The 27,525-nt window shown below is 39.4% G+C and overlaps 1 protein-coding gene across 1 annotated transcript in view; it reads left to right on the top strand.

Annotated features, from left to right (window-relative positions):
* Positions 1-26,750, top strand: part of RPAP2 (RNA polymerase II associated protein 2) — an 86,955-nt gene extending 60,205 nt beyond the window's left edge. The window contains exons 12-13 of the mRNA XM_003260050.2: positions 21,502-21,651; positions 25,595-26,750. Of these exons, the coding sequence (XP_003260098.1) occupies positions 21,502-21,651; position 25,595 (151 nt within the window). The 3' untranslated portion in view covers positions 25,596-26,750. The remainder of the gene's footprint in view (positions 1-21,501; positions 21,652-25,594) is intronic.
* Positions 26,751-27,525: the final 775 nt, after the last annotated feature.

Genomic DNA, 27,525 nt, shown 5'->3' with positions numbered 1-27,525 from the left:
GAAACACTACAGCTCTAGAATCCACAGGATTTTGAAAAGCTGGGGAAAGTCAAACATAATTTTAAGATACTAAGACAGGTAGCTGTGAAGATACCGATGCCTTCTGGGAAGTAGGTAGGAAGAACTGACTGGAAGAGATGATGCATTTGTTTTTATTTATTATTTATTTATTTATTTATTTATGAGACGGAGTTACGCTCTTGTTGCCCAAGCTGGAGTGCAATGGCACAATCTCAGCTCACTGCAACCCCTGCCTCCCAGGTTCAAGCAATTCTCCGGCCTCAGCCTCCCAAGTAGCTGGGATTACAGGCATGCGCCACCATGCCCGGCTAATTTTTGTATTTTTAGTAGAGACAGGATTTTACCATGTTGGCCAGGCTGGTCCCAAACTTCTGACCTCAGATGATTCACCCGCCTTGGCCTCCCAAAGTGCTGGGATTATAGGCATGAGCCATCGTGCCTGGCGATGCACTTGGTTTTATACCTGTTTTGCAAGTGCTGAGACTTCCTGTTCAATTTAAGATTTAGGCAGATTATCAGTTAGATGGCTCCCTGACAGGAGTTGAAAATGTGGAACTAGAGCTGAAGAATGGTGATGAAAATCAGAGACCTAGATTTTGGTGTCAGCATTGGGATGGATGAGATGGCAAGAGGCAGAGGATGTTAAATGCAGAGTCAAGATGGGACAGAACTTTGTGGGACAGCTGGATCAAGGCCAAGGATGCCTGAAGAATACAGAGAAAGCAGAAAAGGGGAGGGAGGGGAAACAGACACTTTGAGCACCAACTAAATGCAAACACAGTGCTAGACTCTACATTATTTCATTTGATTCTCACAATTCAGTCTGTTAAGTGGTAGTGTTCCACTCACCAACGGAAGAAATAGGCTCTGTAAAAACATATACTTTGCCCAAGGTCAGAGCTGAGATTCAGACTCAGACCCTATCTGACTTCAAAACATGTACTTTGCACTGCAGTGTGCCTCAGACAGGTATGTAATCAACCAGAACACTGTTAAAGAGTCCAAAGTAAGTTTAAGTGTCAAGCAAAATGTAGTAACTACCTTTCTAGAGATGAAGTAGTTGCTCTCTGCTGAATGAGAATGAGAATTAGGACTAAGGGCTGTGGTCCTGGCAATTAGGTGGTGTGGGTAACCTTCAAGAAAGCAGTTTCTACAGAATGATAGGAGTGGAGACCGGATTGCAAAGGCTACTATAGTATTACATATGGTGTTGGGGCACTAGACAGAGCAAATGCCAACTACTCTTTTCTTATGGTTGGCAAAAGCAGAAAGGAGAGGGGGTTTATAATCCAATATGATATGATAAATTGTCAGAAGATTCTCAGGATAGTGGAAGTTTGAACACTTTGGTAGCAGAGGGGAAGGAAACATTAGACAGGCAAGGCTGGAAGAACTAGAGGGTAAGTGGTGGAATGTGGCCCATGAAGAGACTGGGAATGACATCAAAGGTGTATTTGCCTCTTTTTCTTTCCTAACTCCTTTCACCCACTCTCCTACATATCTGCCACATATTTCTCTCTTCTTGCCTTAAATGTCAGTGTTATTTGGTAACACTTTGCCTCTGTTCTTAATTTCAAAAGTGCAGGAACCAAACCTTGTATATTTCAGCTCCCAGAAACCTATATTATTAATTTTCATTACTGTTACATTCATTACTGTATTATTAGTTTCATTCTGGCTCTGATTGATTCTTACCCCCCTTTCTCCACAGATCAATTATTCCCCTAGGAGAATTAATTTAGGCATTTCTGAGCTTGAGTTGTACAGCCACTGTGTTTAATTACGGTGACTAACATTTATTTTCTCATATTCATGACTTTTACCTTCCCCTGCCTTCTCACCTTCCATGACCCACAAGTTGGTTTTAGGAACATAAACATGTAATTTACCAAAAAAAAAAAGAGCATATATACACACACACACACACACACACACACGTAAGTTTCTACATGAGAATAAGAGAATTTCCATTTATCCAATATTGTGTTTGGACAATATGTAAACAGTGCTAAACCAGGAAAGATATCTATAGTAAGTGAGGTGAATTTGAAGCAGTTTTCTTACCAAAACATAATCTCCATACAGTCAAGGACATTGTCTGGATTACTTTTGTCTTCCTAGTGCCAAGCACTTACTCTAGCACTTAGTAAGCATTCAGTGAATATTTGTTGATACATCAAAAGAATGAATGGATGGGAAAAACTTGGATAAATTATTGTTGATACTATGGACTTACGGCATAGATTTGGTAACACTGGTAAAATTGCATTGTACGTGAAAAAACAAAAATAGTTGCTTACTATTGTGACTGAAGAAAAGACTTTCATTATAGAGATGTAATCTCTATAATGATTCATATTTTCCCATGTGAATACAGTCTGATAAAGATGTGACTATTTAGCCTTAAAAGAATTGCTACTTTTAACCAAATCCAGCATTGCCTTTTTGCAAATACAATTTTTATAAAATCTTTAATAAAATTAACAAAAAACAAAGTTAGATGTTAATGTGAGATTATCTTTTAATTCATTAGTTATAAAACTAGTAAACACTTTAACTTTTTTAAATGTTTGTTTCAAAACCTTATTCCAAATATTGCTTTTATCTTCCATGGACGTAACTGTTTTCTCTTCTGTGGACTGACAAAATAGAAGAATTGGTTATAGAGCAGTTAATCACCAGGTCGATAGAGGTGGCACTAAGTCTTTTAGTTATTTATCTGATGCATCACAGATACAATTCTGGAGAATTCTTTAAATGTTTTACATGTTGATATTTGTTCGCTGAATTGGAAGCATTTATCAAATATTAATGGATCCTAATGGAAATTTTTTACTCAAGAGGCAAACTCTTCCTTTAACTAGTTTTACTGAATGTATTTTAAAAAATAGCCTTGCAAACTTGAATGAAAGTTATAAGAAGAAAAGAATTATTCCCAGGTGTATTAAGAGTGCTCGTTCAATTCAAGATCCTGATCACTGACTGTGTTTTCTTCTCTGTTGTTAAACACTTCCATTTAGATTGTATATTATAGAGACTCAACAGCTTTTAAATATTCTTTCTGCCTCTGGCTTTTCTCATTCTGATAATTCCAGTTAACCAATAAAGTCCTGTGGTTTTTGGAAGCAAAATTCAAATACTTCCATTTTATTCCTTGTTTAATATTTTTACAAAGTTTTAAAGCAGATTTTACAAGCCAGAATGGTGAAAAAGAGCCTGGAATTTTCTGGTTCTCACTATTGGCTGTTTGTGTTGTTCCACCATTCACTTTGAATGAGTTTGGGATTTGGCTGTTTGTCATTTTAGTACAGCTCAAGTATAATCTTCCTTAAAGATGGGAACATATCAGAATACACAAGGCTTAACATTGAAAATTCCAAGTGCAGCAAAAGCACTTCAGAAACTGCTCAAAACTGCTTGGTGAACACCTGCAATTTCTGTGGTGGTGAAAAGACATTACAGTAATTGAATCTCCAGGACTATTTCCATTTTATTTATTTACTGATTTTCTTTTCAGTGAGTTTTGAGGCCCCACATTATAATGTTTTTTATCACTTACAGGTTTTTCATTGCAATGAGTGACAAATCTGCTGCACTGCAAAAATGTTTCATGAGAATAAAGCAACTGCCAGGTTATAACTAGTATTATTCTAGTTTCAGTGCAGAAAAAAATGTTGCTCTAAAACACTAAGACTTACACAACTTTTACATGCTCCAAAATCAAGTTCCCAAACATATAAAATTAAGTGCCACTAGCTAATTCTTTGCAGCCAAGGTTATATATTGAGATAGAAGGTTATACATTGAAAGTTGGAGTAAAATCTATACTCCTTCTCCTGGGGGGAAAAAATGCACATTTGAAAAAATAAAAGCCCTTTTTATAATTTGAAGGAGTATATGAACCCCTGCGTCTCAAGTTAAGATAAGGAAATGGAGTCAGTAAATGTTGGCTTCTCTTTTGAGGAACCTGATGATAAGGGTAGGAAAGAGATTGAACAGTAACCATTTGTTTTGGATAGAAACAGACTTAAGCATACGGTATGGAGAAGGAGCCAATAAAGAAAAATAATTTGAAGCTGCGGGCAAGGTAGATACACATGATGGAACAGGGCAGGTCTCAGAGGAGGCACAAGGAAATGTGATCATGGCACAGGCAGATGGAATAGTGTGAACGGGAGAGAAATACTACATCTTCTGAGACAGGAAGAAAAGAAGTGAAGAACAGCGTGGCTGCAGATACATTTATAGGTAGAAGGGAGAGATTTTTACATCATGCCTAACAACTTCATTTTTCAGTGAAGTAGGGTATGAGGTTCTCTTCTAAGAGTACAGAAGTTACAGTTGTATAAAGAGTGAAAACACAATTGACCCTTGAACAACATGGGTTTATGGGTTTGAACTATACAAGTCCACTTATATGCAGATATTTTTCCACCTCTGCCACACTTAAGATAGCAAGACCAACCCTACTTCTTTTCCTCCTCCTCCTCAGCCTACTCAATGTGAAGACAAGGATAAAGACCTTTATGATGATCTACTTCCACTTAATGAATAGTAAATATATTTTCTCTTCTTTATGATTTTCTTAACATTTTCTTTCCTCTAGCTTACTTTATTCTAAGGATCTAATACATATCCTTACATATGCAATATGTAATATTTATTATAAGCATATAACATAAAATATGTGTTAATCGACTGCTTATGTTGTCTCTAAGGCTTCTGGTCAACAGTAGGCTATTTATAGTTAAGTTTTGGGAAGTCAAAAGTTATATACAGATTTTCAACTGCATGGGGGAGGGGGTGAGTGTTACTAATGCCTGCATTGCTCAGGGGTCAACTGTAATGATAATGGAGTAGTCATTGAGAGGATCTAGAAAAGGAGCTAATTCAGGGTGAGAGAAAGTTGACAAGTGACATTAAGTATCCAGATGAGGCTACAGATCATGGATTTGTAGTGGTATCGACCTTCAGGGTTCCCTTCTTCCCCATATCCCCATACCACCAGTAGTTTCCAGCCATCTATTATAGGTGTGGAGAAAGCAGATTGCAACATTTATCTCGGCGTAGGTTTTGCTAGGTAGAAAAGCTAAGGCAAGGATGCAAGAGGTTTGGAAGGATACTAATGAGATATTAGTTCAAAAAATAAAGACAAATATAATAAGAAAAGCAGAGTTACCTTAGAAAGAAAATTGGTCATCCTAATCAAATAATTCTTGTGTTTCTCCCCCCAAAATGGTATCTTCAGCTCTGACATCTCTCCTAAATTGTAGACCAAAATTTTTTTATTTTTTGCTGGGCACCTTCATTTGGATATCTCCCAAGCATTTCAAACTCTCAAATTTGAGATGAAGTCATTTTGCCTTTCAAATGGCCCCTTTTGGTGGCATTGGTATCCTCCTAATTACCCAGAATTGTGCTTCTCTTTATCTCTCATATCTAATCAATTGCTAAGTCCTTTTAGTTCTGTATACAGTTAGCTTTCTCCATTCCCACTGCTACTAACCCACATTAGGCCTTCATTACTTGCCTAGACTGCTGCAATTATAGCCCTCCCAAGCAGGTCTCCTCACCGTGTGTCTCTTCATTCAACTAGTCCATCCTTCCCTCTAACTTTAAAAATCATCTCACTGAAGCTTAACTCTGATCAAGGCAGGCCTTTGTTCAGAAACTTAGTGACTTCCCAGCTCCCACCACATAGTTTTGCATGAAATTCAAGGCCCTTCAGAAGTGGCCCCAACTTACCTATTCACCTTATTTCCCCTTTTATGTCTTCACATTATGTCCACTGACTGTTTCCCCCACAAGCATCTTTAATAGGACTTGACCTATGCTTGAAATTTATTTTCTTTTCATATCTGCCTATTCTAGCCTTCAAGATCCAGTTCAAATGTTACCAACTCCTTAGAAGCCTTCCTTAACACCCCACAGGCAGAAATAGTACCTCCCTTGTATAAACGCCCTTAAGTAAGACCTCTCATTGGGCCCTTCTGCTTTGTTACACATTTATATAAAAATCTCATTTTCTTTACTATCCGATTTCTTCCAAAAGTGTAGTTAACAAGTATAACAAACAAACAGAACTACATAAATTTATTCAATTCAGAAATTTAACACAGCTTCACATCAGTTGTTTTCAACACTGGCTATACACTAGAATTACATGGGGAGGTTTTAAAAAAATACTAATGGCTGATTCAAAGATTTTGATTCATTGGTCTTGGGTGGGGCATGGGCATAAGAATTTTTTAAGTTCCCCAAGTGCTTCTAATTTGTGCAGGCAGAATTGAGAACCACTGTCTTAATTCTGGTGCACATTGGTGTGCTAAGTAGAGAAGTGCTAAATCAGTTGACTTAGCTGCATATACCAGGATTTGCTTGGTTAGAGGTACTTAGCTTTCTTCTAAAATCGTTAATAGTGTTGAAAGGTTCCTCTTGACTATCACAAAGGAGGGATGAATTAGAAACAGCAGAATTATTGGTTTTCATTTGCATGTTTTATTTGGTTATGACAGATTTCAAAAATTATTTGAAGAGTATATCCAAGTGGGTCTTTGAAAATTGTAAGATCTACTCAGTTCTTAAAATGAATCAGACATGTGAACTTGTGTGGTCTAGCGGTTAGAAGTGTAGACTAGTGGGAGTACTTCTGGGGTTATTTGTTCATGTTTTACTGACTTACATGACCTTAAGAAAGTCATTTGAGCCTCAACACTTCCTGCAACTTCACAGAAAGGTTGAAGACCAACAAGTCAGTCTCATAAAAAAAAAAAAAATTAACAAACTTGGAAATCACGATAGCTTCTTAGGTTTGACTGAGTTGTTGAGATCTTTCCTGCCACAAAGGAAACAACTAGGAAAGAACTGGCATTCAGGAAAAGCTCTCTAGCTCCAATTTAGAAAGTTTCCCACCATCCATTTTAAAGTATCTGAATGTTTTAGCCGGATGTGGTGGTGCTTGCCTGTAGTCTCAGCTATGTGGGAGGCTGAGGTAGAAGGATTGCTTGAGCCCAGGAGTTCGAGGCTGCAGTAAGCTGTGATTGCACCACTGCACCTCAGCCTGGATGACAGAGCCAGACCATGTCTCTTAAAAAAAGTGTCTGAATTTTAAATTTAGCTCTGACCTCTTGGCATTTATTTCCTTGTCAATTATAAAACCATGTTTACTGAAAAACAACATCAATAACAGCGGTTTAGCAAAGTACCACAAAGTAGTTAGCTATGCATGTGGCCCAGTCCATGTTATTTTATGGAAAAACAAAAACTCTTCAACAGGGTGACAGGTTCTTTCTCTATGCCCAGGGAGCTATTGTGTTACTTTGCGGAGGAAGCCAGGGGCCATAGATGAGACAGATGTTTTCAGAGTCTCACTAATGGAGTTGAATCTTCTGCCTTTTCCTCAATAAGAAACAAGCAAGGTAGAGAAAGAGTTAATATTAAACATGAAATTGTAATTACTTTCATGCTAAGGAGCATGCAGGATATATTGTATATTTTATCTAACATACAGATAAAATTCCTTTTGAAAGTATATATCAGAATTTTTTTTTCAATATCTGAGAGAGGCATTTTGCAAAATGTCTGGGGTTTGTATGGAGCCCTGCAATTTCTGAAAATAGGTGACATTTTGACCCTTTGTGTTACTGGTCACAGCTCTTCATTTCAATTTTGGTTTTATGGGTGTGCAAACAGGTATTTTGGTTTAATCCTTTATCATTTACCACTTGTTCTTGTAGAAAAGGGAAAAATCTCTACTCAAGTTTTAGAAGAAGATAAAATATGGGTAAGGTGACAGTTGTTACTGTCATGCAGGAAGAAAATATTGGGGCTTGATAGATAAGCAAATAAACAAGATACCTTTGTGATAAAGGTCTCCACTTTTAGCACTCTTCTTAGCCCGTATGACCCTGGATAATTCCTTTACCATCTCCAAAGCTTCAGGTACTTCAGCTCTCAAAAGGAAACTGACTGGATAGGTTGCACCTAAAACACATTTGGGAAAATTAAGTGTGATTTCCTCAAATATAACCGTATAGCCTTCTAAAATAAGACTAAGCTGTTAAACCTCATCTTTTAGATTGTTTACTTACCCAACCCATTATTAATTAGTGCCTCATCTATCCCAGAAGGCTTTTGCGTTTGTTCGATTGTAAGCCTTCAAAGTGTCAGGTATTATAATACCCATTTTTTTTTAATTGGTTAAAGTGATAAACATAGTGCCTGTGCATGTACACATTGAAGGTATGGCTGTTTGACAGAAATAGTCTTCCTACCTTCTCCTTCCCAGCCCTAACTTCTGAAGGGTGAGACAGTGAGTGTTTAAAAAAATTTTCTTTTAAGCCCAATGTTATCTTTTAGCAATCTTTACATCTTCATCACCTTTATGCATGGTAATCAGCAGAACAGGTTTCCCTACTGCAGCAGAACTCTGCATGAACCCAGTAATTTCTCAAATCTGATAGGTACAGAAAAGTGTGTGGCCTTTTCACTTCCTGTCCCTTCCTCCAACCCCAAACCATACAGAAGGATGCTTTCTGGTGACATTTTATTCACATAGACATTCTCACAGCTCTTTATTCTGTAAGATTATGTTGAGTATGAGGAGTGTTGTTCCGTGTCGTTTTACAACTGCCTACTTGTTTGATTTTGCAAATTTGGGAATAAATTATGAACACTCAGGAAAATCCTTCTTTGAGAGAGTTATTACTTCTGCCCAGTTTTGAAAGTCAGGTTTGGGGCTATCTGTGCTATATCATTTTAGGAAGGTGCCTGATGTGATCTTCACACATATCACCTAGGATTATTCAGGAAAGGATAATTCAGATTGTGGAGCTACAGCATGGAGTTTCCAGTGGTTCAGTATGAGTGCAGTGAGCAAGACAATAGGGACCAGAATGGGGAAGGCCACTTAAAAATCCAAGTTCACGGCTGGCCATGGTGGCTCACACCTGTAATCCCAGCACTTTGGGAGGCTGAGGTGGGTGGACCACAAGGTCAGGAGTTCGAGACCAGCCTGGCCAACACGCTGAAACCCCATCTCTAATAAAAATATATAAATTAGCCAGGCATGGTGGTGGGCACCTGTAATGCCAGCTACTCGGGAGGCTGAGGCAGGAGAATCGCTTGAACCCAGGAGACAGAGGTTGCAGTGAGGCGAGATCGTGCCACTGCACTCTAGCCTGGGCGACAGAGCAAGACTCCGTCTCAAAAAAAGAAATCCAAGTTCGTTACTGACTTTTATTGTACTCCATGACATAAATAACATAGAGATTCATCAGTTTAGCTCCACTTGCTCAATAAACCACAACTTTAACTCTTTATATATATTTTTCTGTTGACAGAATACAAACTGGTGACTTCCAAAATTATGGGTACCTTACTTCTGAGGTTTAGTCAAGAGTTTGTACAGCTCTAAATCCTTGGATAGAAGGTTTTAATAAAAATGCCAACTTTTAATTAAAAATCTCTCTCGATTCAGTTATCTTGCCCAAACTTGGAAACTCTTCTTACTACTGTATATAATAATTCCGGTTAACCAGATGTTGTTTGATAGCTCAGTAATAACAAATGGAGGGTACTTGTCCTAACCTGATTTACATTCTTTCCTTTTGATGTGTAGCATATGTGGAGCAGTCAGCTAAATAAAGGTCTTATCAATAAGATGCAGTTTGACACTTGGCTTTTTGCTTTTGTTGTTACGCCACTTACCATATGGTAAAGAATTGTTATAGAAGGATATCTGTCTTTTCAGAAGTGAGGTTTCAATCGGTAGAGGTTTCATGAGCAGTTTCCTCTTGTTTGTGATTTATACATTGTAAGTTTTTATTATGTGAGTTGTTTTCAAATTACATTCACCAGCAGATAGCCTGTGTTAAGCCATCTTAAGTGTCACCTTTTGAGGTTTTTATTCATACTTAAAAGCACTTGAAAGAAATAACTTTCAACAGAAATCTTTTGTTTTTACTTATAGCCAATCACATTCTCTGCTGGTTATTTTAATAAGTATTTCCTGCATAAAACACATTAAATATCAGCTGTAGTATAAATTACTGTTTTTTATTTACACAGAAGTTATTTGGGCCCACCATGTTATTATGGGGTTTTGTTTGTTTTGTTTATGTTTTAGAGACAAGGTCTGTCTCGCTGTTTCACCCAGGTTGGAGTACAGTGACATGATCATAGCTCACTGTAAACTTGAACTCCTGGGGTCAAGTTTACAAGTTGTGGAAACCGATCCTCCCGCCTCAGCCTCTTGTTGGGACTTCAGGCGTGCACCTCCACACTCAACTAATTTTTTTATTTTTAGTAGAGATGGGGTCTTGCTCTGTTGCCCAGACTGGTCTCAAGTTCCAGGCCTCAAACAGTCTTCCTACCTCAGCCTCCCAATGCACTGGGATTGCAGGTGTAAGTCACCACTCCCATTCTGGTTTTATTTGATATTCACTATTAGAAGTTGCAAGATTGGAATAGAGGCTTGAGTCCCTTTCATTGTATAATGGGGTAGGAGTTGTTCATTAATGAAAAAATTAAACAGGTAAGTAATTAGTATATCATAATTTATACTGCACAGATAAAGGAATAAGGAGAAAAGAGGAGCCTGGGGAGTCAATTTAACAAAAAAAAGAGGAAGCAGGTGTTTGGTAAGATCTTGCAATTGTACTTCAAAGATAACCTGAAAGCAAACATTTTTATTTTATATGTTTCTCTTTTTGTGAGACAAGAGTCTTGCTCTGTCACCCAGGCTGGAGTGCAGTGGCGCGATCTCGGCTTACTGCAACCTCCACCTCCAGGGTTCAAGTGATTCTTGTGCCTCAGCCTCCCAAGTAGCTGGGACTACAGGCATGCGCCACCATGCCCAGCTAATTTTTGTATTTTTAGTAGAGATGGGGGTTTCACCATGTTGGCTAGGCTTGTCTTGAACTCCTGGCCAAAAGTGATCCGCCCACGTCGGCCTCCCAAAGTGCTGGGATTACAGGCATGAGCCACTGCGCCCAGCCTATTTTATGATATATTTCTGTGGGGTTGGACATGTTTTGTTTTATATTTTGAAGTACTGAATTTGGACAGTTTGGACAATATTTATATTATGGGGCACTACATTTTAGGAAAATGATAAGCTAGAAGTGAGTATAGGAAAGAAAACCACTGCAAACACCAATCCCAATAGGGAGTAGTGAGATGGCATCTATAAGGAAAGATTAAAAAGACTTGGAATTAACTGAGAACCATTTTCAAGAATATGAAGGAGTAACTTCAAGAGCTTTTGTACCCCCCCACCAAAAACACCCACAAAAGTTCCATGAAGAAGAAAATAAAATTCTGCAAGAGACATTTAGATTATATATGAGAAACAATGTCTAGAATTTAGGGTTTATTAACTGTTGCAGCATGCTACACATAGAAGTGTAGAATCTCCATCCTTCAAAATCATGAAGGTAGTTTATTAGCAGTTTTGTGAAAAGAGACCAAATCACTATATTAAGAAAGGGTCTATTCTGCTTACTTTGGTGAGACTTTAAAAAAAAAACACGGGAGTGGGGGCTTTGGGTCTCATTTAATTCTTAATAGAAGGAGACTGAAAGGGAGTATAAATCCCCAAAACAGTTGAGTCTTCATTTTGCTGATGCTTTCTGCTATTCTCATTTACCTAAAAAAAATAAAAATATACTCCATGCAAGAACAGTGATAGCCAGAATTACACCGAAATAAAGACCTATAGATAACAAGCATTGGTGAAGATACCTGGAAAAGGGAACCCTTGAACATTGTCAGTGGGAGTGTAAATTAGTACAGCCATTATGGAGAACAATGTGGAGGTTCCTCAAGAAATTAAAAATAGGCCAGGCACTGTGGCTCATGCCTGTAAACTTTGGGAGGCCGAGGTGGGTGGATCATGAGGTCATGAGTTCGAGATCAGCCTGGCCAACATGATGAAACCCTGTCTCTACTAAAAATAGAAAAATTAGCCAGGCGTGGTGGCGTGTGCCTGTAATCCCAGCTACTCAGGAGGCTGAGGCAAGAGAATCGCTTGAACCTGGAAGGTGGAGTTTGTAGTGAGCTGAGATCATGCCATTGCACTCCAGCCTGGGCAATAGAGTGAGTCTCTGTCTCAAAAAAATATATGTATATACCTACAATATAATCCAGCAATCCCACTGAAGGGTGGGTGGGTGGGTAGGTAGGTAGATAAATAAAAATAATAAAATAAATAAATATATATTTTATTATTGGATAGATATTATTAGATGGATAGATAGATAAGATAGATCCACAGGAAATGAAATCAGTATGTCAAAGAGACATCTGCACTCCCATTTTCATTGCAGCATTGTTCACAATAGCCAAGATACAGAATCAGCCGAAGTGTCCATCAACAGATACATGAATAAAGAAAATATGGTATATATATTATATACATATAAACAGTGGCATATATTCAGCTTTAAAAAGAAGGAAATCCTGTTATTTGTGACAACATGGGTGAATCCGGAGGACCTTAGGTTAAGTGAAATAAGCCAGGCACAAATACAAATACTGCACAATCTCACTTATATGTGGAATCTTAAAAAAAAACTTGGGCCAGGTGCAGTGGCTCATGCCTGTAATCTCAGCACTTTGGGAGGCTGATGTGGAAGTATTGCTTGAGGCCAGGAGATTGAGGCTGCAGTGAGCTCTGATTGCACTACTGCACTCCACCCTGGGTGACAGAGTGAGACCCTGTCTCAAAAAAAAAAAAAAAAAAAAAAAAAAAAAACAGAAAAACAAAGCAAAACAAAAAGAAGTATCTGACACCTAGAAAGCAATAAATATTAGCCATTATTATCATCATCAAAACAATAGATTTAAGTGTTCCTACCACATAAAAATAAGTATATGAGGTAATGCATATGTTAATTAGCTTGATGCAGTCATTCCACAATGTACACATATTTCAAAACGTCATGTTGTACTCCATAAATATATGCAATTTTATTTGCCAATTAAAAATAACTTTATGTAGATATCCTAAATTGCTTCTTCCCTTGGCCAAGTAAATCTCATATCATTTAGAATGAAAAGAATTTCCTCTCCTTTCATATTTCACCTGTGAGGCTTAATTAAGTACTTTTGTTCCTGAGAAAGGGACCAAGCAACCACTCCAGGCCCAGCCCCTTGCTCTACAGTTTCCTTTGGAGTTCTGGAAGTGAATTAAAGCTAACACCTAAGCCTGCTCAGTGGCACATAGCACTATTCATGCTTAGCCAGTCTTAGAGCTTCCCAGACAACACTGAATTCCAGGACAAATGGAAGTGAGGAAGGGAATTTCAGTAACAAGAGGTAGGTCATGATTTAATGCCTGATGAATTTAAAGCTCATCTCACACCTCACTGATGGATGTTCTGAAATATTCTGGCAGGAAGATGCAGAATGTGTGGCCTGGGGAAGGGGGCATGAAGAAAATGTTTCCTCCATTCTTCTAAAAATGAAAGGAGGGGAGCCCAGCACAGTGGCTCACACCTATAATCCCAGTCTCTCAGGAGGATGAGGTAGGAGGATTGCTTGAGGCCAGGAGTTCAAGACCAGCCTGGGCAATATAGCAAGACACTAAAAAAAATTTTTTTAAAGTAGCCGGGTATGGTGGCACATGCCTGTAGTCCCAGCTATTAATACTTTGAAGGCTGAGGCAGGAGGATTGCTTGATCCCGGGAGTGCAAGGCTTCAGTGAGCTACGATCGCACCACTGCACTACAGCCTGAGCGACACAGCAAGGCCTCATCTCAATCTTTCAAATGAGAGGAGGAAAATTTTGTGAAGGAGAAAAACATTTCAGTAATCACAATAAATAATTGTCCTCTTAAACTAGTTCTTCCTTCAACAAGTAATTATTGATGATCTACAGTGTAACAGGCACAAAGGATACAGTGGACACAATATATGAAGTCATTGTCCTCATGATGTTCACATTCTTTTGGATGGAGATAGACAAGCAAACAAATAGACAATTATTAATGATGATGGAGAAAAAGCAAAGAAAGGAAGTAGAGAGGTGAGACTGAGGATGGATTTTAGAGGGAAAGTTGACATTAAACAAAACTGAATCACATGAAGGATCCTACCATGCAGAGAACTGAGGGGGAATATCCCCAAGCAAGCCTCTAAAGTGAGGGCAAATTTAACCTCAGCACAAACTGAGATATGGTTGGCCAGTATGATTGGAATAGAATGAGCCAGGGAAAATACTCTCTCCAGCTGGAACTTTTATGAGATAATTTTGGTTACTAAGTATCCTCCATCCGTAAGTGGTACAGTATGGGAGAGATTTTTCATAGATCAGCCCGTGAATATCCTAGAGCTAAATGGTTCCTTTAGATTTCTCATCTCCTGTTGTAATTGCTCTAATCATCAGAGCGATAGTATATAAAGCATTACATTAATGACTGAGTTATTCATTTTAAATTAAAACTGTAAGGCCGTGCACAGTGGCTCACACCTGTAATCCTAGCACTTTTGGAGGCCAGGGCGGGCGGATCACCTGAGGTCAGGAGTTCAAGAGCAGCCTGGCCAACATGGTGAAACCCTGTCTCTACTAAAAATACAAAAAAAAAGTAGCCAGGCGTGGTGGTGGTGCACCTGTAATCCCAGCTACTCAGGACTCAGGCTAAAGAACTGCTTGAACCCAGGAGGCGGAGGTTGCAGTGAGCAGAGATAGCACCATTGCACTCCAGTCTGGGCGACAAGAGCGAAACTCGGTCTCAAAAAATAACAATTAAAGCTGTATATAATAGCACAGGGGTTGGCAAACTTTGGTAAAGGACTAGATCATAAATATGTTTGTCTTTGCTGGCACTACAGTTGCAATTACTTGATTCTGCTGTTGTAGCAGGAAAGCAACTATGGAATATGTAAATAAATGGTTATGGCTATATTTGAAATAAATGGAAAGCCCAATTTGGCCTGTGGACCATAGGTTGTCCATTGACCTATTCTATTACATTGAGAAGCCAACAAGAGAGATTATAAAGAATCAGGGGTAGGAGAAAAACCATGACTAAGAGGAGGAGAATTCTAGGAAGGGAGGAAGTGATCAGAAACATCCAATACTGCAGTTAACTAGGAAGAGAACACAGACGAGGCTTTCAGAAGTGGAAGTTAGGAGGTCATTATTGACCATGAAAAGAACAGTTCTGGTATTAAGTCTGTTCATTTTTCATTGGGCCTGGTTCTATGCACATATAGGGACTGCGCTGCTAGGTGCTTTGTGGTTTACAAAGTCCTCTTCCATGGTTACTACTAACAAAAGCACACTCTGAATAGAACCTTATCTCCAAGCTCAGTGCTTGGACCTCTACATCAGATAGGTCCTAAACTCGAGTTACTCCAATGACACCTATCATTAGGGTAGTATGTGCCCTAAAAAGAATCCCAATAGTTAGTGGCATCTTTGGCAATAGCTACGACCAATTCTTATAGTTGATCAAAACCATAGTAGGCGGATAAAATGTTATAATCTCGCTTCTGATTCATCTATGCAAGGAGAGACAGAGCCTCTTGCTACAGAGATAACATGGAATTCAGAAAATGCCCAGTAAGCAGCAGACTGGAAAAGCATGCAGGTAGTTAATTGCTATTAAGTAATAAAACATAAAGTTGATGGGTGAGAGGGAGGGAGGGATTAAAAAAACTGCACATTGGATACAGTGTATACTGCTCAGGTGACGGGTGCACCAGAATCTCAGAAATCACCTCTAAAGATCTTATCTATGTAAGCAAAAACCACCTGCTCCCCCAAAACCACTGAAATAAAATTTAATAAATAAAAATAAAGTAGATGGGGCAAGGAATCTGTGCTATTAAGTAATAAAGCATGTTAAATGAATCTTGAAAACATAAAGATTATATATAGACCTTATTCAATTTTGAATGTAAATTACTTTGGAAATAAAAGCAAATCATAATACTCTTGAATGAATCATTCATAAAATTATATTATACATCAGATTTTCAGGGTTCAGCATCTTAAAAATAATACAAACTTTACATGACTCCAAAAGTAGTCCACTGGATTAATATTTAGAAATACACAGGAACTATTACAGTATTTATTCATTTATACATCGCCTAATTCCAAAAATAATTTCTCAACTTATAACTCTTAGAAAGCTAATACAGTTAGTTCTTTGTACACAGGGGTTCTGCAACTGTGGATTCAGCGAACCACAGATTAGAAATATTCAGGGAAAGGGCCAGTGCAGTGGCTCACGCCTGTAATACTAGCACTTTGGGAGGCTGAAGCAGGTGGATTGCCTGAGCTCAGGAGTTCAAGACCAGCCTGGGCAACGTGGTGAAACCCTGTCTCTACTAAAAATACAAAAAATTGGACAGGTGCAGTGGCTCAAGCCTGTAATCCCAGCACTTTGGGAGGCCTAGGCGGGCAGATCATTTGAGGTCAGGAGTTGAAGACCAGTCTGGCCAACATGGTGAAAACCCGTCTCTAGTAAAAATACAAAAATTAGCTGGGTGTGGTAGCGGACACCTATAATCCCAGCTACTCAGGAGGCTAAGGCAGGAGAATTACTTGAACCCAAGAGGCAGAGGTTGCAGTCAGCCAAGATAGAGCCACTGCACCCCAGCGTGGGTGACAGGGTGAGACTCTGTCTCAAAAAAGAAAAAAAAAAAAATGGGCGTGGTGGCGCTCACTTGTAGTCCCAGCCACTCAGGAGGCAGAGGCCCAAAATCCGCTTGAACCCAGGAGGCGGAGGTTGCAGTGAGCCAAGATAGCGCCATTGCACTCCACCCTGGGTGACAGAGTGAGACTCTGTCTCAAAAAAAAAAAAAAAAAATTATTCAGGGAAAGAAAAAACTGTGTCTGCTTTCAACACATACATTTTTTCTTGTCATTTTCCCCTTAAAAATACAGTATAACTATTTACATAACACTTACATAGTATTAGATGTTGTAAGTAATGTAGAAATGATTCAAAGTATACAGGAGGATGTGCATAGGTTATATGCAAATACTATGCTATTTTGTATCAAGGACCTGGGCATCCTCAGAATTTGATTTCCATGGGAGGTCCTGGAGCCAATCCCCGACAGATACTGAGAGACAACTATATTATATAGATCTATAATCATTTATATTCTGTTAGGGACTGGTGGGGGAGGAGTCTTTTTAGTTAAAGATTAAAAGGGAAATACAAGGGAATAAATAAGATTAAAGGAAATCTTATTTCCTTACTGACTAAACTTTCCAAGAGTATAATTATGCAGCAACAGTTAGGGGTCACGTGTTAAGAATAGTCAGGAAATCCTGTCTCCAGATGCCTGAGGATTGCTATCTATTTGTTTGATGACTTGCTGTAGAAATCTCTAGGCCCCAAGTTGACATTCTTGTCTCTACCAGACACCAGACTTTGTGTGATTTCTCTATCAGCACTTCCTTCTGCCTCTCAACTACTTGCCATTTTTACATCTGTAGTCCTCTAGTTCTCTAAAGCAAATTTAAATCATTCTATTCCTTCTGCATGTTCATTGAGGGCTCAGTACACATAAGTCAAGCAAGTAACAATTAAATTTATAGCACTTTATAGCCTACAAAGAATGAAAGCTAGCATATTAGCTAAGAATTTGGGCTTTTTGAGATAAATTGTTTAGGTTCAAAGCCCCAACCTGCTACTTACTATCTTTGTGACCTTGGGGAAGATACTTCTATTTTTTATGCCTTTATTTCCTTGTCTGTTAAATGGAGGTGACAACTACATCCCTTAGGATCTCCGTACATTTAAAGGAGATAATTCATGTTTAGAACATAGTACATGGTAAGTACTCATAAGTAGCACATGGTAAATGTTAGTTGATAATATAACCAATACTATAATTGATAAAAAGAGTTATTCCTCTACAGTATCCCATTTGAATTTTGTAATAATCTTTTAAGATACTTTAGTATTATCAGCCCCATTTTATAGATCAACCCTAAGGCTTTGAGGTGCAACTTGCCCCAAGTCATACAAGCATTCCTGGCAGGGCTAGGATTAGAATTGGGTTGTGTAGGCCCAGCGCGGTGGCTCACACCTGTAATCTCAGCACTTTGGGAGGCCGAGGCGGGTAGATCACTAGGTCAAGAGATCGAGACCATCCTGGCCAACATGATGAAACCACTTCTCTACTGAAAATACAAACATCAACTGGGCGTGCTGGCACACGCCTGTAGTCCAGCTACTCAGGAGGCTGAGGCAGGAGAATCGCTTGAACCTGGGAGGCAGAGGTTGCAGTGAGCCAAGATCGTGCCACTGCACTCTAGCCTATCGACAGAGCGAAACTTTGTCTCAAAAAAAAAAAAAAAAAAAAGAATTGGGTTGTGTACATAGTTCCTCTAGGGCTTGTAGTTAGACTGGGAGGGAATAGGTTTCATCTCAAGAGACAGCCCTAAACAGTTGAAACGGTTGTTCAGAGTCCTGTTTTGAGAATTCTCAAAGCAGGTCCAAGCTCATTAAGAAAAGAATGTCTGATTGATGAGCAATATTTGCCATAGGCTCAGGAACATGTAGTGGGATTATGTCCTTGCTCTCCTTTTGTGTTTGTTTGTTTCCTCCTACCTAAAGTTTCTCATTAATCCAAGGATTTCTTTATAAACAGAAATTTTATTAATTTTTGGGTTTAGTAATTTATAGAATCATTTTAGCCTTACAAGTTCTCTAGAGAAGTGTTATTATTCCTAAAATAGTTTGTAACTAAGGCAGTTGATAGAGGGGCAGCTCTTACAGCTGTTTCTCTGTAATAACTCTTTACATTTGCTATTTTCATACAGGCACACAGATTGAGAAATCTGGTAGTCACCATTTATTTATAATTTTAGGTTTAAGTTTGGACATTTAGGTTAAGTACTAATGGCACTTTGAGAAGGAATTGAGAAAACCTTATTTTCACATATAAGCCAAATACTAATCTCCTTGAAAGTCAGAGAAGTTGTTTTGGATGTGTCGAATAAGTACCACTTTATTCATTCATTCATTCATTCATTCGTTTTTGAGATGGAGTCTCACTCTGTTGCCCAGGCTGGAGTGCAGCGGTGTGATCTCTGCTCACTGCAACTTCCGCCTCCTGGGTTCAAGTGATTCTCCTACCTCAGCCTCCTGGGTAGCTGTGATTACAGGTGCCCACCACCACACCAGGCTAATTTTTTTTTTATTTTTTATTTTTAGTAGAGATGGGGTTTCACCATGTTGGCCAGGCTGGTTTTGAACTCCTGACTTCAAATGATCCGCCCACCTAGGCCTCCCAAAGTGCTGGGATTACAGGCATGAGCCATCGCGCCCGGCCAGTACCACTTTACGTATAAACAAAAGCTAGGTTTCTATGGAGTTGGCATATTTGAACTGCCTGACTTGGACTTCTTGGTTTTATTTTAGCCAGTGTTATCCCATCCCTTATTCTTGGTCTTATTATGGGGAAGTAGCAACTTATATTTTAAATGTTGATATCACTTAAGTATTGGAAAAGCTAGAGTTAGCTTCTGGGTTCTACCTTATCTACAGGAAAATGCCTCAGAAAAAAAGCTGGCCACAACTCTAGGTTTACCTCTATACCCAGCTTGGGCTTGGCATTGGAATACTTGGGTAGTCCTATTTCTCAGTATGAACTACCTTTGGGGAATATGTGCAGACAAAGCTCATGAAGTCTGAGAACTTGGTACTCCATCCCCTAGCTGCAAAGAAATACAGGAGAGATGGTAAAGGAATGCACAATAGCAATTTTCCCAGTTAGAATTCTATGGATTTCATTGGACTATTGCAGTCATCTCATCTCCAGTTCTTGCTAAAATACTTCAGGGATATAGAGAATTTCCCACCTCCTCTGGAAGTCCTGGCCATATTTGGACAATTCTGACAAAATTTCCCTTTTACTTCTACTTTCCGTATAGGATGGGCTAAGCAAGGAAAAAAATCTGCCTCTCAGAAAACACTTACATTCCACACTGACTACTATGGAACTGATCTGCTCTGATTTCTTGAGCTTTATTTATTTAAATTTGAGAGTTATTTTATTTTTATTAAATATGCCCAGGTTAAATAAATATCTGAAAGAGCTTTGTGGGAAGCGTAAAACTATTTGGGGAGAAAAGACTTTTCTCCCAAAAAGCTTTCTAGGAATGTAACTTGTAAGAACTCTGAGACGCATACTGTCCAGAGAAAAAAATATATATATTTATGAGAAGTCAGGGTCTTTAATCTTTGTAATTAGAATAGATATTGCTCAGTTTTTAAAAATCATGTACTGATCACATTTCAGTTTACTTTTAAAATTCCATTGTGCAGAGTCAATCTTTAGGAGTACTTACTGGAAATGATTAGAGAAAAAAGCATATTGTTTCTTACAGAATTGGTATGAAGTGCCTTACAAGACGTAATTCATTTATTTAGTGTTTTAAAAAGAAAAATGCTAGCCAGGCGTGGTGGCTCATGCTTGTAATCCTAGCACTTTGGGAGGCCAAGGCAGGTATATTGCTTCAGGTCAGGAGTTCGAGACCAGCCTGGCCAACATGGTGAAACCCCATCTCTACTAAAAATACAAAAATTAGCCAGGCGTGGTGGCACACACCTGTAGTCCCAGCTACTCAGGAGGCTGAGGCAGGAGAATTGCTTGAACCCGGGAGGTTGCTGTGAGCTGAGATTGCACCACTGCATTCCAGCCTGGGTGACAGAGCAAGACTCTATCCCCAAAAATTTTAAAATAATAATAATAATATAAATAAATAAATAAATATAAAAATGTTGACCAGGCACGGTGGCTCACGCCTGTAATCCTAACACTTTGGGAGGCTGAGGCTGGTGGATCGCCTGAGGCCAGGAGTTAGAGACCAGCCTGGCCAACATAGTGAAACCCCGTCTCTACCAAAAAAACGAAAATTAGCTGGGCATGGTGGCGAGCGCCTATAATCCCAACTACTCGGGAGGCTGAGGCAGGAGAATCACTTGAACCCAGGAGGTGGAAGTTGCGGTGAGCCGAGATTGTGCCACTGCACTCCAGCCTAGACAACAGAAGCGAGACTCTGCCTCAAAAAAAAAACAAATAAAATTTCATTCAAGAGGTAATCTTGTTTGTTTACTATTGTCTTTGTAGGTGATATAATCCAAACATCTAATATAAGTATGTTTTTAAAACAATTCTCAGCTCTAAACTCCTTTTCGTAACCTCCCTTTCCCAAATGGAAAGAGTTCATTTTCTGAGCAGAATTTTAGTAGTTTTTGCTGGCATGAAGAAGAACAAACATATTATAGATTTAGGCTTTTATATTTCTTTCATACTTAATGTTTGATCTTTCAGTCTTTTCCTGAGACTTCTCTTCTGCCTTTGTTAGGAAAGCCTTCTCTCTGGGAGTTTTGTTAAATCAAAGAGACATTATTATTCTCATAAAATTTTCTCTGCCATGTTGAAGATAGGAGTCCCTTTGCCCTTATCATTTCATGGATATGCATTTAGTATTTTTGGTTGTTTCAGACTGACCCCAATTCTTGGCATTCAGAAACATTCTCAGGAAGGTATGGTGTTTACACGGTTTCTAGACACGCTACTTGAAGAATTACATCTAAAGAATGAAGACCTTGAAAGTTTAACCAGCATATTTAGAACCAGCTGTTTACCAGAGTGGTAAGTTGGATTGTGTTTTATTTGGGTTTTTATTCTTCATTTGTTGCCTATGTGGATTCGTTTTTTTTTTTTTTAATTGGAAATTGTAAAAACCAAGTGCAGACTTCAAGATGCCCTCAGTTTGCTAAGGAAGGACATGATATCCCTTAGTTCTCAGCTGCCTCAGTCACTTCCCGTCTACTTACTTTGTGCCCCATATTTGTTGAATTCCTCTCTTGTAGGCTACAACAGTTCTGTTTTTTGCAGTCCAGGAAACTCCGCATTATCAGTTTCATACTCAAGGGTAGGCTATCCCACATGTCCCATCTGATAAGTTTCTTCCCAGGAAGTAGCAGTTTACTTCAACCCGGCTACTGCAGTGATCCATTGTGAACATCCTCATCCTACTGCCCCTTTCAGTGAAATCACCCCTACCCAGCCAATACCTTAGTCATTTCATGTACAGATAAGCAGGTGAATTTACAAGTCTGACTTTGTTGAATCCTAACCCTGTTGCCAGATACACAGTCCTCTCCTACTATCCCAAACCCTTTCCTCTTTCAGAACTGCCCATCAGAATATTCCCTTCCTTGTCCTGCCTTAATCATAACTTTCCATCTATTCCTTCCATTTCACACAGTCCCAAAGTGCATGCTCAGATAGGTACTGATTTAATGTTATAATTGAGGAAATTCATCCTAAGCTACAAATGAGATTCTCTCAGGGAGATTTTCTTTTTTTAACCTTTTTTAAATTATAAAAGCAATACAAAATGTTGTAAAATAAAAATTAAGCAATACAGATTACATAAATATAAAAGGAAAATTCCCCCTTCACCTCTGCCTCTAATCCTATCTCTTTCCCAGAAGCATACTTGATGTCTGTCATTTAATATTTATTTTTATTATTTGAATTTTTCTAAAACAATCTTTTTTTTTTTTTTTTTGAGACGGAGTCTTGCTCTGTCGCCAGGCTGGAATGCAGTGGCGCAATCTCAGCTCACTGCAACACCTGCCTCCCAGTTCAAGCAATTCTTCTGCCTCGGCCTCCCTGTAGCTGGGACTACAGGCACACACCACCACGCCCAGCTAATTTTTGTATTTTTAGTAGACATGGGGTTTCACCATGTTGGCCAGGATGGTCTCGATCTCTTGACCTCGTGATCTGCCCACCTTAGCCTCCCAAAATGCTGGGATTACAAGTGTGAGCCACCGCCTATAAAGCAATCTTTAATCAAATCTCTAAATATACAGGAAGGATATTTGAAAGAGGTGATTTTGGTGATTAAGAAAGAATACCAGACCAGGCGTGCAGTGGCTAATGCCTGTAATCCCAGCACTTTGGGAGGCTGAGGCAGGCGGATCACTTGAGGTCAGGATTTTGAGACCAGCCTGGCCAACATGGTGAAACCCTTTCTCTACTAAAAATACAAAAATTAGCTGGGTGTGGTGGCAGGTGCCTGTAATCCCAGCTACTCGGGAGGCTGAGGCAGGAGAATCACTTGAACTCAGGAGGTGGAGGTCGCAGTGAGCCAAGATTGTGCCACTGCACTACAGCCTGGGTGACGGTGCAAAACTCCGTCTCAAAAAAAAAAAAAAGAATTAGCACTGTAACTGCCCCCCAATTTATACCCAATGGTCTTTTCAAGTGATCCTGCTACTCTGAGGACACTATATAGCAAAGGCTTTTACTGAAGGAGTGAGCTTGGGTTGGTTTGTATAAGCGTAACATTCAAAGGCCCTTAAAGAATATGGAGAGGTTGGAGTTTAAACCACTCATACTCCTCAGTCCATGACATCTTGAAAGGTTTCTTGGCCAGGTGCAGTAGCTTATGCCCAAAATTCCAGCACTTTGGGAGGCCAAGGTGGGAGGATCACTTGAGCCCAGGAGTTCAAGACCAGTCTGGCAACAAAGTTGCCCAGTTTTGTAGAGATCCTGTCTCTACAAAAAATAAAAAAATTAGTCAGATATGGTTGCCTACAGGTGGCACCTGCCTGTAATCCCAGCTACTCGGGAGGCTGAGGCAGGAGGATTTCTTGAGCCCAGGAGGTTGAGGCTGCAGTGAGCCATGATCACACCACTGCACTCCAGCCTGGACACCAGAGCAAGACCCTGTCTCAAAAAAAAAAAAAAAAAAAAAAAAGAGGTTTCTATTTCAGACTGAGAGCAAACAGTGCCTAGCCAGAAGTCCTTCTAAACCTGCTGTAATGAATAGATACCAATTAAAAATCATTTTAACTAGCATATTTTAAACTTGTATATAAACAGATGGTGTTAAAGTAGTTTTAAGGACTTTCAACAGTAGATGTTTTAAGTAGACTTAACAGTTCCCCTATGTTCATTATTTATTTACATTGTTCATTTGCTTAAGTAATCAAAGGTAAATCTTGGCCCAGATTAGTTTGTCAGTATTATAAAGGATTATGAATGAATGGCCCTTATTACATAATTTTCCATATGAGAAATGAAGATGGTTGTGAGTAGAAGGATAGAAGTTTTTTTGTTTGCATTATTTTGGTATGCCATGGTAAATTCATTTGAGTTTAGAGATTTTAATATCTAGTAACCTTCTCAAGATTACTACCTAGTATATTAATATGCTTTCAGTTGTGAATAACAGAAAAAAAATCCATTTCCAACTACCTTTTGTTATTGTGGTATATTAGTTAACTTTTGTTATTAACAAATTTCTCCAAAACAAAAAAAAAGTTGTTTGTGGTTTAAAGTAACAAACATTTTTTATGTCACAGTTTCTGTGAGTCAGGAATCTAGGTGCAACTGAACTGGGAGCCTCTGGCTCAGGGTCTTTCCTGATGTTACAGTTAAGCTATCTGCCAGCGCTATGATGTCACCTGAAGGCTAGAATGGAAGATCTCCTTCAAGCTCACTCATGTGGTTGTTGGCAGGATCGCGCTCCTCATAGACTGTTGAACTCAGGGTCTTAGTTTCTCACTGTTGTCTAGAAACCTCCCCTAATCCCTTGCCCATAGGCCTCTCTAGAGTGCACCTCACAACATGGCACGTGGCTTCCATCGGAGTGAGCCAGTGAGAGAGGATACCCATGATGGAAGCCACAGTCTTTTTGTATCAATAACTAATCTCAGAAGTGACATCCCATCACTTTTGCTATATTTGCTATATATATTTGCTATATTCTGTTAGTTAGAAACTAGTCACTAGGTCCAGCCCATACTCAAGGTGAGAGGATTATACAAGGGCATGAATACCAGGAGACAACAGCCATTGGGGGATATCTTAGAAGGTGTCTAGCAGAGGGGCAAAAATGTTCAGTAGGCTCCAGTTTTATATATAGTATACCATACTGCCTTGGTGAGAGTCTTGAACTTCATCCTGATTGAGGACAGCCCTGAACCAATTCATGGAATGCTGTGAGCTAACGAAATCATTCCGGCAAAGGATAAGGGAAAGAGCTAATGAAATCATTCTGACCAGGGATGAAGGAAAGAGAAGGGCTTTTCCAGTTGACCTTGATCAGTCAAAACTTAGCCCTCAAGTTGAATACAAAGCTCAGTCTATTCCACACAAACTTGTTGGGTAGAATATACATAATGGGGAAGAAATTGAATGAATATTAACAAGACACACAGTGTCTACAACAGCTAGTAAAATACTTTACATGCTTTTTTGTTGTTTTGTTTTTTGGGTTTTTTTTGAGATGGCGTCTTGCTCTGTCACCCAGGCTGGAGTGCAGTGGTGCGATCTTGGCTCACTACAATCTCCGCCGCCCGAGTTCAAGCAATTCTTCTGCCTCAGCCTTCCAAGTAGCTGGGACTACAGGTGCATGCCACCATGCCTGGCAAATTTTTTTTTTTTTTTGTATTTTTAGTAGAGATGGGGGTTTCACCATGCTGGCCAGGTTGGTCTCAAACTCCTGACCTTGTGATCTGCCTGCCTTGGCCTCCCAATACATGTTATATTCAAAGTATCCTTTTTTGCTTCACAGATATATTCCATGAAGACAAAATAGAAGATGAAATTCTATTCACCGTTTCTGGAATTCTAGCCGCCATGACGGTCTGGTGGTGACTGATAACTAGTTTTATTCCAAGACAGACCTTTACCTCTTTAAGTTTCAATCTCCTATCTCCTAGTCCTTCAGTCCCCAACTGCAGAGATGACCTCCCCAGATAAAGGAGAATCATTACTCCAACAAGGATAACCAAGTCTTTGTATTCCTAGCTACAAGACATAGTATTTTTATTTGAAAATGAATGTTTAAGTATTAAATTGAAACTTGAATGAATATTCAAGAAAATATAATGATCTCTACTTTTTCTGGATGATTCCAGCCGTCATATCAGTTTGCCAAAAAAATTGAGAAAGTTACGATTTTGACCTCCCAATCTAAACTCTAAATTCTAAAGATCAGTAAACAATTAGGTCAATAAATACAATTTAAGATGAAGCCCTTTGGAAGTCTAGTCCAAAACAGGAAAATCTCAGAACTTTCTGGACTCAAGGAAATGCTTTAAATGGAATCTGTAGTTTGTTTGCAGGAGAGACAATTTCTAGAATTTAGATTGCTTTTCAAAATGTGTATCAGGTAGGCAAGTTAGCAGTTGAGGGGGGCCACAGACAACTTAGGGAGCTTTACTGGAAGGCCAAGAAAATACTCTTGGACACTGGAGGAAATGACAGCTGCTAAAGCCCAATCATGGAAAAGGACCAGAAAGCAGCCCACTGGAATGGGGAGCTTAGTGGGCAAGGAGGTAGGGATATAATTTCTCTTCTTGGCTCCACCAGTAATTAGCTCTGTGGCCCAGTCACCTAAACTTTCTGGACTTCAGTTCAGGTTGTATGGCAGTAGGCCATAGAATTGGCTACTGCCATACAATCTCTATGGGAAAGGACTACAAAAACTAAACTATCTCTGTATGGGCAAAGGCTACTGTCATCCTGTTGTTGGTCTGGGACCACTTTGACAATTTTTTTTTAACCTCATTTGATTGTGTAAGGGTCTAACCACAACAAAAAATCATAGTGTAACAGAATTAATCAAGTTCAGCAAGGTCACAGGCTAATCAATATACAGAAAATCAATTGTGTTTTTCTGTTCAGAAAACTCCAAAAATTAAATAAAGAAAATTGTGTTCACAATAGCACCAAAGAGAATTAAATACTTAGGAATAAATTTAATAAGAAGTACAAGACTTGTATAACGAAAACTATAAAACATTCAAGAGGGCTGGGCATGGTGGCTCAGGCCTTTAGTTCTAGCACTTTGGAGGCAGAGGCAGGAGGACTGCTTGAGCCCAGAAGTTCAAGACCAGCCTGGGCAACAAAGTGAGACCCTGTCTCCACAAAAAATAAAAATAAAAATAAATTGAAGATGGCCGAATAGGAACATCTCCAGTCTACAGCTCCCAGCAGGGTGGACACAGAAGATGGGTGATTTCTGCATTTCCAACTAAAGTACCTGGTTCATCTCACTGGGACTGCTTGGACAGTGGGTGCAGCCCACAGAGGGTGAGCTGAAGCAAGGTGGGACATCGCCTCACCTGGGAAGCACCAAGGGGCTGGGGGATTTCCCTTTCCTAGCCAAAGGAAGCCGTGAGTGACTATACCTGGAGGAAGGGTACACTCCTGCCCAAATACTGCTCTTTTCCCACAGTCTTCGCAACTGGCAGACCACGAGATCCCCTCCCATGCCTGGTTCAGTGGGTCCCACGCCCACAGAGCCTTGCTTACTGCTAGCACCAGCAGTCTCAGATCAACCTGGGACGCTGGAGCTTGGTGGGGTAGAGGTGTCCGCCATTGCTGAGGCTTGAGCAGGTGGTTCTATGCTCACAGTGTAAACAAAGCAGCAGGGAAGCTCAAACTGGGCAGTGCCACCACAGCTCAGCAAGGCCTACTATCTCTCTAGATTCCACCTCG

Source organism: Nomascus leucogenys, chromosome 12, assembly GCF_006542625.1.
Source record: "Nomascus leucogenys isolate Asia chromosome 12, Asia_NLE_v1, whole genome shotgun sequence".
NCBI lineage: Eukaryota > Metazoa > Chordata > Mammalia > Primates > Hylobatidae > Nomascus > Nomascus leucogenys.
Note: the sequence above shows the minus strand (reverse complement) of the source record. Positions and strands in the feature narration are given on the sequence as shown.